Source organism: Erythrolamprus reginae, chromosome 2 (genome assembly GCF_031021105.1).
Source record: "Erythrolamprus reginae isolate rEryReg1 chromosome 2, rEryReg1.hap1, whole genome shotgun sequence".
Classification (NCBI taxonomy): Eukaryota; Metazoa; Chordata; class Lepidosauria; order Squamata; family Dipsadidae; genus Erythrolamprus; species Erythrolamprus reginae.
The window spans coordinates 90,102,582-90,113,090 of NC_091951.1; the positions used below are offsets into that span (position 1 = coordinate 90,102,582).

Below are 10,509 nucleotides of genomic sequence, written 5' to 3' on the forward strand. Positions count from 1 at the left end.
GCTTTCCAAACCATCCTATAAACCTCTGACTCCCTGACTATGTGACATGTGTCATACAGTTAAAGACTTACCATGGCAGTCAGGACCCCAGTATCCAGAACAGCACTGTTTCTCTTCCGCTTTATAACTGCACCTTTGTGTGCACCCCAAGAGATACAGGGTGTACTTACCCAGGTTTACTGTATATCTGAAACAGGAAAACATACATATGCTCAGACATAAAAAATGTTACCAGGCAGGGAATTACTCTTAGGTAAGAATGCAGCACTCAATGCTGAAAAAAAGTAAGGTTCTACATTTAGGCAAGAAAAACAAAATGCACAGGTACAGTATATGTGGCACATTGCTCAACAGCAGTAACTGTGAGAGGAGTCTTGGAGTCCTAGTGGACAACCATTTAAATATGAGCCAGCAGAGTGCAGCAGCTGCCAAAAAAGCCAACATAGTTCTAGGCTGCATTAACAGAGTGATAGAATCAAGATCACGCAAATGGCCACACTTGGAATACTACATGCAGTTTTGGTCGCCACAATCTAAAAAGGATGTTGAGACTTTAGAAAGGGTGCAGAGAAGAGCCACAAAAATTATTAGGGGACTGGAGGCTAAAATGTATGAAGAATGATTTCTAGAACTGGGTATGTCTAGTTTAATGAACAAAAAAGGACTAAATGAGACATGTTAGCAGTGTTTCAATATATCAGTGGTTGCCACAAAGAAGAGGGAGTCAATCTATTCTCCAAAGCACTTGAGGGTAGAACAAGAAGCAATGGGTGGAAACTGAACAAGGAGAAAAGCAACTAAATAACTAAGGAAAAATTTCTTTACAGTTAGAACAATTAATCAGTGGAACAACTTGCTTCCAAGTTGTGAATGCTCCAACACGGGAAGTTTTTAAGAAGAGATTGGGTGACCATTTGTCTGAAGTGGTGTAGGGTTTCCTGCCTAAGCAGGGGGTTGGACTAGAAGACCTTCAAAGTCCCTTCCAGCTCTGTTATTATATTCTAGAAAGGCAAATTCTAATTGAATAATTAAATTTTAAAAAACCAATTATCTAATGTATAGAACAGTACAATAGTGGAATCAATTGCTCATGAAATGTGTGGTTAAAGAATTGGAGGTGGTCAAGCAGGAGGTGAACATGGAGCAGCCATCTATCTAAGATGCTTTAATTTGTAATACTGTACTGAATTTTTAGTTGAGGCTAATGTCCAACAATACTTGTGAAAGTATTATTCTTGTGAAAATATTATTTACATACAAAGCTAAATAGGTTAGCATCAGGAATGCAACTGCTTGCTGCTACTGGTTCACTCCTATGGCTACACCATTCATGGCTTTCAAAAGGAGTCAACAGACATGAGCACATCATAGTAGGGCATATTCACCATTCAATCATATTAGGCATTGTGCAAACATACCCAGCAGAAGATGCTCACATTGGCAACTAAGCTGCATACACACTTTCTGTTCTGCCAGGGAATCCTCCTTCTATTCATAGAGTAAACCTTTAAGATCCCTCAGTTTTTCAACTATATATTGCCAATGGCTATCAATTTACCAACTTCTTAGCAGTATGACAGCATACTCCAATTTGGGTTCCTTCTAGATGTGTGGATTTCAACTTCAGGATTCTCAACAATTGCCCTGCTGGTTGGAAAATTCTGACAGGTTCTTCAGATTGAGAGAAGCTAACTTAGAAAGTTAATATAGCATATCACCATCCAAGTTACAATTGAAAGGATTTAATTCACACACCAAAAGCTCAGCTTTTTTTTTTTTAAGACTTTGAGAATTATTGAAAAGCATAATGAATATTAAATTAATTCTATCACAGATACTAAAAATACAAAAATAAGTTAAGCTCTGGAACTTCAGCCCTGTTTTTGTAAATCTGTGGCGGCCCCGACCCTCTGGAACCAGCTCCCCCCGGAGATCAGAACTGCCCCCACCCTTCTTGTCTTTCGTAAAGTTCTTAAGACCCATCTCTGCCGTCAGGCATGGGGGAACTGAGACATCTCCCCCGGGCCTATACAGTTTATACATGGTATGTTTGTGTGTATGCTTGCTTTTAATAATGGGGTTTTTAGTGTTTTTTAAATTATTAGATTTGTTCTTACATTGTCTTTGTTATTGTTGTGAGTCGCCCCGAGTCTACGGAGAGGGGCGGCATACAAATCTAATAAATAGATAGATAGATAGATAGATAGATAGATAGATAGATAGACAGACAGACAGACAGACAGACAGACAGACAGACAGACAGACAGACAGACAGACAGACAGACAAACAAACAAACAAATAAAATATCAATGAGAAGCTGTGCAGTTTTAGTTTTCAAAAGCTAAATAACTTAGGTACATTTGACTGCAAATGGCTTAGCATCAAAATATTAAGAATTTAGAATATTCTAGAGCTTAATTTCAAAATGTAGAAGTGAAGAATAGGACATAATAGAATGTAACTATTATTTTAGGAAATCAGCATCCAATAAAAAAGCATACATGTTAATTTGCAATTTGAGTAATACTAGACTAAAAATTAAAAGATTATGAGAAAATGGTCTACTCTAGATTCAAAAATAAAAGGAAACATATTAGCTAGTAAATAGATAAATAATAAATGAACAGATAGATTGAATTTTATTGTCACAGATTAAAATAAAAGCATTACTATTATTTTTGTACTATAAAATGACAACCAGTACCAACTATATTATTGATATGAGGAAAGGAAAAGATATGTAAAGGCTTCTTTGGTATTTATTTGAAACCCCCCCCCCCCCTGTTTTTTGGCATATTTTATAATGATTATTGGCATTAAGATTGAAGTCTCAAAATTACTAAAATGCTTATTTGATTTTTGAATTAACATTAAATTTTATTATGTCTGCAGCAGTGAAGGGCTACCAAAATTTTTACTACCACACTGTGGCAGTGTTCCCTCTAATTTTTTTTTGGGGGGGAAAGTATAGTGTCTGAGCGGCAGTCCCTTCGGGACTGGGCGGCACAGAAATAATAAATAAATAAATAAATAAACAAACAAGCAAGCAAGCAAGCAAGCAAGCAAGCAAGCAAGCAAGCAAGCAAGCAAGCAAACAAACAAACAAACAAACAAACAAACAAACAAAAAACCCACCCTGTTTTGCCTCAGAGAATTTCAAAATAAAATACTGTACTGTGTGTCTATAACAGTGAGCTCATAATAGGGCAACTCTATCAATATCAAAATGCCACTTAAATAGTTGAGCTAGTTTCAAACTAGATTTTGATTTTCTTTCTCTCTTCCTTACTCCCATTCTTTTTCTTTCTCTTTTCCTTCCTCTCTTTTTTCTATCTGTTTCTCTCTCTTCCTCTCTCTCGCCTTCCCTCTCACTCTTTCCCTCTCAGCTTCTGGGCAGGTTTGGAAAACTCTGAGTTGATGATGATTTTTAAGTGAGCGATTGCTCACTGCTCAGCTTAGAGGGAACTATGCACTGTGGGCGTAGCTTATGCAGGACGCCCTGCATTTTCTTTCAAAATCTTTCAGTGCAAATTGGGTGTTCAGGGGTGGAGCTCCATTTTCGCTACCCCACTGCGCCCCCTCCACCCCTCGTCCTGGCAGTAGCTCACCCCTGGTCTGCAGTGATTTTAATATACTCATAGAACCCACCACTTCAGTACTTGAGCTATGACCAAGGACTATTCTAAAGCAAAGATTGGTGCAATAAATAAATAAAGATTGCCTGAACTTGATTTGAACCTCACAGCAATAGGAAATCCTGATTAGCATTCTAAGCCAGAGATATCTTAAACAGCTCAGTCTCACTCTCCCTAAATACCACAAAACATAGAATAGAACAGGACAGGACAGAACAGAATAGAATTCTTTATTGGCCAAGTGTGATTGGACACACAAGGAATTTATCTTTGGTGCATATGCTCTCACTGTCCATAAAAGAAAATATACATTTGTCAAGAATCATGAGGTACAACACTTAATTATTGTTTTAGGGGTCAAATAAGCAATCAGGAAACAATATTAATAAAAATCTTAAGGATACAAGCAACAAGTGACAGTCATACAGTCATAGGTGGGAGGAGATAGGTGATAGGACTGATGAGAAAAAATAGTAGTAATTGATGTTCCTTGATGGAGTGCATTTTGCACACACCTAAATTATTATTTTTCCCTTCAACGGCACTGAAAGTCTACATTCCACTCTACAGCTATATAAATCAAGGTTCAGTTTACTGCAGGTATTAAGATTTGTTGCTCATAGGGACTTCTATTATAAATGTTATTTTTAAAAAATGGATGTCATTCAGTTGCATTTAATGAAGGTTGATTTATCTATCTCTGTTATCATCTCCCTGCCTACCTACCTACTTATGAAAACAAATATGTTTCAATTCCAATAACTTGATTAAAGTTTCCCACAGACCATAATTTGACATTCTGGTATTTTACTCCACTCTAGTTATCTCAAAATAAAAATCAGTTGTACCATCCAGATGTGGTCACTTACATAAGTCAGCTCTGTCACATAAAGAAATGTATTATTTACATACCAAGCCTTTGGTATGAGGGTTGTTATGTACCTGATGTGACATCATAATCCAGGCTCAAATTCTGCATCCACAGAAAGTAAACAATTGACAGATGTTGTTTGTTTCCTATTAACTGGGACTGGCCACCAGGTTTTTCTTCTTTATTTCCCTCCCCTCCTTAGGTGTAAACCATCACTATAGCTTTACCATTAAGAAAGTGCCCTTTAATTCATTGGGAATCCCTGCCCTAAGACACATTATACACACTGAGATAGAAAAGAGCACCTTTTACCTGCATTGTTCTGGCACTAAACTTGGTGCCCATCCTCTTGGGCATTTCGTTGCCTCAGGACGAGCAGCACAAGTAGTGCAAGGGGTATTCCTCCAAAATGTGAGCTTCCGGTCACATCGTGTTGATTTTAACTGGAAAAAGGGAAGATGATAATTCTTATACGAAATGCACAATTCCACAATTCATTTAAAAGATAAGAAGCAGCATCGACAGGTTTTCAAACCTGTTGCATTTCTTATCTCCAGAGATAAAGACAAGTGACAGACATCTGGAAATAGTTCTGATCAATCCATATTTAACGCATGAAAGCCTTCCTTGATTAAACACAGTCTGATGGTTTGGACTGCCAGCCCAACCCCATCATCACAGCATGCCAGCTGAGAAATATGGGAACTTTAGTGCAACACATCCCCAAGAGTTTGGAAACAAACTGACCCACATTGGTGAATTACTGATTTTGGCTTTTCTGCAACATGCACAGAAAAGATGCCCCCATGCCAACACTTTAACCTCGGTCAGCAGCACTTCCCCAACAATGTCGTAATAAACACCCAAGCAACCTTTCATTTCCTCATTCTTCAGCCCAGATGGTTCTGCTTTATGAGCCCCATAACAGTAAGGCCATAACTAACATATTTTGGGACCCTGATAGGTTTAACTGTAAAGACAGGGTGCACCCACCATCCACAGAGATCTGCTTTCACTCAGATAACTACACCAACAGTGGGGAAATTTTGGTTTTGTTCAAAAGTAGATAAGAGAGCCCTGAAGTATAGTAAAAGAAAAGGGAGGAAAAAACATGCCTGGGGAATTTGGAGGAGGGAAGCAGTGAGGGAACAGATAAGAGGCTGGAGCAAGGTATTTATCTTTTCTGGTGCTCGTTTGTTTCTTTGAGAAAAAATAGATTGGATCTCACTTATACATATCTTACTTCTACACATTTGACCATAGTAGTAGGGGTCCCTGTTCTTAATCCAGAGACAAGCGTAATTCTGTGAAGGAATGACTCCTCTGAATGTGATCAACATCTAACTGATGAGCCAACTGTATGCAACAACAGCCGAAAAAGCCAATGCAATTCTAAGTTGCATTAGCAGAGGGATTCAATCAAGATCAGGTGAGGTGCTAATACACCTCTATAAAGCTTTAGTAAGACCACATCTAGAATACTGCATCCAGTTTTGGTGACCACGCTACAAAAACAATGTCGAGACTCTAGGAAGAGTGCAGAAAAGAGCAACAAAGTTGATTAGGGGACTGGAGGCTAAAACATAGGAGGAACGGTTGCAGGAACTGGACAAGGCTAGTCTAGTGAAGAGAAGCAGCAGGGAAGACGTGATAGCAGTGTTCCAATATTTATGGGGCTGTCTCAGAGAGGAGCGGGTCAAGCTATTTTCCAAAGCACCTGAAGGCCAGATAAGGAATAGTGGGTGGAAACTGAACAAGGAGAGATTCAGCCTGGAAATGAGAATTTTTCTGACAGTGGGAATGATCAACCAATGGGACAGCTTGCCTTCAGAAATTGTGGGAGCTTTATCACTAGAAGCTTTCAAGAAGAGACTGGACTGCCATCTGTCAGAAATGGTGGAGAGTCTCTTGCTTGGGCAGGGGTTGGACTAGATGACTAGGTGCCTTCAAACTCTATTATTCAGTTCTGTTAAATCTCTCCAGTTCAGCAGTTGATGTAATTGAGCTTTCTCTCAGAATGCTCACTCCATTCTTATTGCTATACAGTGTTCCCTCGACTTTCGCAGGGGATGCGTTCCGAGACTGCCCGCGAAAGTCGAATTTCCGCGAAGTAGAGATGCGGAAGTAAATATACTATTTTTGGCTATGAACAGTATCACAAGCCTTCCCTTAACAGTTTAAACACTTAAATTACAATTTCCCATTCCGTTAGCAACCATTTAGTTTATTACTCACCATGTTTATTTATTAAAGTTTATTTTAAAAAAATATTTATTAAAGGCGGACGAAAGTTTGGCAATGGCACATGACATCATCGGGCGGGGAAAACTGTGGTATAGGGGGGGAAACCGCGAAGTATTTTTTAATTAATATTTTTGAAAAACCGTGGTATAGACTTTTCGCGAAGTTCGAACTATGGCACTTTTCAAGATTCTATTCCATTTGTTATGGAAATATACTCTAAATAAACACAAACACTTGAACCTATTAAAATGGGTTTGTTTGTTTGTTTATTAATTAATTTATTAATTTATTATATTTATATTTATATACCACCCCTCTCCGAAGACTCGGAGAGGCTTACAACATATAAAAGCAGTATATATCGAGATATAATAATTAAAGTTAAAATTAAAAATTACATTTAAGGAAAAACTAAAAGGCCTATTAACATGCACACATACTCATTGAAACAAACCTACTATACATTCATTGGCCAGGGGGTGGAGTCTAATGACCCCAGGATTGGCGGTGTAGATGAGTCTTTAGACTCTTATGGAAGATGAGGAGGGTGGGGGCAACATGAATCTCGGGGAGAGTGGATTCCAGAGTGTTAATCCAAAGTTAGCGTTAAAAAGTTAAAACCAAATTATACACACAAATCATTACTGGATTAGATTAAATTATTGGTTTAATGTTCTAATTTGAAAAGTAATCCCATTCAGTGAATGGTAACATTTCAATAATTTGCTCCCTGTTGCAGGCAACAAATGACAACCTCAATGTTCTGGATGTTATTCTTCAGCCTCTTAGCACAGAGTCAGTACACCCAGCCCTTTTCGAATTCACCACACCATTATTATTATTGACACATTCCTAACATTTTGTGTTTATTGTGTGGTAATATAATTTATTTGTTTAATCACTAATGTGACTCCCTTTCTCTTTTTGTAGTTTTTGTATTTAGCAACAGGACATATGTAAAAAAAGAGTACAGTATTTAGCCACTCTTAATAGTATTCGTATTATTATAAAGCCATGTTTGGGAACATATAATGAATGAAGTTTCCATTTTATTTTCCTGTTCTGCATATTTATATGAACACAGTATCATTCTACAGATTTTGGGGGGTGGGGGTGGGGAAAGTTATTGGAATTCATCCTATTCTAAGTTCTTTCAATTTGGATAAACGCAGTTTGCTTTCAGAAATACAGATTCACTAGGGAAAATGATTTGGGTAAGACATGCACTTATAGCGCACCCAAAGTTACATACTTTGCAGCAGTGTGATCCCAAGAAAAGATAAAGATCCCTGTTTTAAGACAAAGGATGACAAATGTTTTGAACCTATCCAGATAGATCCAGATCTCTTATCATTACTTTTTATCATTGCTTTTCTAATGTTATGTTTATACAAATTACCATCCTATAATTGTTTGACATACTGTACATACATACATACATACATACATACATACATACATACAGTAAGTGATCAACGCCTGGAATTCACTACCTAATTCTGTTGTTCTTCCCCCAACCCCAAAATCTTCAACCTTAGATTATCTACACTTGAACTCTCCCCTTTTCTAAGAGGTCTGTAAGGGGCATGCGTAAGCGCACCATTGTGCCTTCCATCCCTATCTTCCTGTCCTATTGGTCTTCTTTTATCATTACTTTCTGTGTTATGTTTATATAAACTACTATCCTATACTTGATTGACAAACAAACAAACAAACAAACAAACAAATAAATAAATCATATTTTCCTTTTGAAACTGGATTGCTGCATAGTCCTAGTTTTTTTCTCAGAAGGGAGAAACACATTTTCGTACATAATTCTATCCCACCTCTGACATCTTCTACAGATTTATTTTTACAAAAATTACTCGAGGTGGCAAATATGTTTAATACTCCTTCCTCCTCCTATTTTCCCCACAACAGAGTGAGGCAGGTTAGGATGGGCACAATTGATTGAGCTGAAGACATTCATTCATTCATATTTGTTTATATTTTTTTAAAAAAACTTACACTTTTAGGGAGTTTATCAATAATTACTTTATTAAGAATTCTATTTTCATAAATGTTTGTTCAAGATGTGAATTTTTAAAAAACAGATCTTGAATAAACAGCAATTGATTGGCAAGGAGATCTGATTCTGAGTTGTTTATAACCACGAATAAAGTTATTTTTCTTTTCGCAGAATTATATAGCTGAAATTAATTAATGAACTCTTGGTTCATTATGGAAAATTATATGTGGAAGGACTGAGAATTCAAAATAAATTCTGGAGATTGGAATATGATGATGAGGAGGAGGAGGAGGAAGATGAAGAAGAAACTGGCAGACTGTGCAATCAACCATAATAAAAATAATACATCATCTGCCTCTGCCAGATTCTTGGGAAGGATTAATAGATGAATAAAAATGCAAAATCCAGTCTAAATATCTAGCTGATTGCGTGACCAACATATTAATTTGTTGTTTAACATTTTATTTAAAATGTATGTGCCACCCACTTTGGTGGACCATCAGATTTCCAATATATTGTGGGAAGTGGGAGAAATCTTGCAAAGTTGAGTGGAAAGGTTCACGAGATCAAAGAATTGTGTAGAGTTTCTACAACCTGCCAAGATCCCACAACAAAAGCAGATAGGGCCAGGGTCCATTTGGTGAGTCAAGGAATGGTGAAATGGTGTCGTAAGTATTTGCAAGCCATAAGGCATGTATTTCCACCTTAGCTTCCCTGAAACCCCCAAATTTTTGAGGGGAGACCAAATTTTTACTCTTTCTACTCTGAGAGGCTTCAAGGAATGTTAATGGGTTGCCCTACTGCAATCCCAAATTAAACCATACATTTATCAATGTTTAAATAAGAATAATTGAAAAGAGGGAATGATTCAGCTTTTACAAATATTTACACTGGGAATTTAAAAAATAGTTAGGTTATGCTAAAGGAATTGCTAAATAACTTGACCTAACTTTCTCATTCTAATGGAAAGTTCTCAATTGTTTAATTCAGTAAAATGCATTATTTTGCAATCTTATAGATGTATTTTCCTAAACCATATACCTACTACAACGATAGACACAGCTCTAAGGTCTACTTTAGTGGGGAGCTGAATGCTTTCTCCGGTTGAAATAATATTTACTCTTTCAACTTGTCATCTTTTGAAACATCCTGCTGCCCCTTTAAGTGCTGAAGGATTCTACAACTTTTGCCCGAGAAGCAAACTTATTTTCCCAAGTTCACCAGAGCTTATTTCCAAGTTAAAATGTCAGAGCAGGCTGCAGCTTTCACCCTCCAGAGAACAGAAAACTCACCTCATTTTTTTGCCCTTCAGCTGGAAAAGTTGCACATGTTGCTAGGATGAATAAGACTAATCCAAGAATTTTCCTTGGCATGTTTTTGCAGAAGAAATCTCTTTGCTCAAAGCGGGAAGTGAAGTGTTCAGTTTGATAAAAATAACACCGCCTACCAAAAATGGGACCCAAAAAACTGCAAAGTTAAATGAGAACCGAGCGAAAGCCTTTGCATGATGTAAATCTCTTAGTCCTAACTATTCAGAAGGAGCAGCATTTTGACTAAGCCTCAACTGTCAGCGAGATTTAAAAGGAAAAAGCAGGGAGGCATGGTAAGTATGAAAATGATTCCGAGAAAGGAAAACAATGGATTACTCAAAACAGGAACATTAACAAGTTTCCTCTCTTCTATCAGTTACAACAGACAGAAGGAAATCCTTTCTTTTCTTTTTTTTCCTCATTGGAATGGAAGTCTGATT

General features: G+C 37.3%; 1 protein-coding gene across 2 annotated transcripts in view; it reads right to left on the reverse strand.

Annotated features, from left to right (window-relative positions):
- The window catches only part of STAB1 (stabilin 1), a 162,829-nt gene extending 152,532 nt beyond the window's left edge, over window positions 1–10,297 (reverse strand). Inside the window, exons 1-3 of one of the 2 annotated variants that reach the window (XM_070738665.1) lie at window positions 10,052–10,297; window positions 4,820–4,950; window positions 72–187 (exon numbers count right to left, since the gene is read on the reverse strand). In XM_070738665.1, coding sequence (XP_070594766.1) covers window positions 72–187; window positions 4,820–4,950; window positions 10,052–10,132 — 328 coding nt within the window. In that variant the 5' untranslated portion in view covers window positions 10,133–10,297. The remainder of the gene's footprint in view (window positions 1–71; window positions 188–4,819; window positions 4,951–10,051) is intronic. The other variant, XM_070738666.1, reaches the window with a different exon arrangement.
- Window positions 10,298–10,509: the final 212 nt, after the last annotated feature.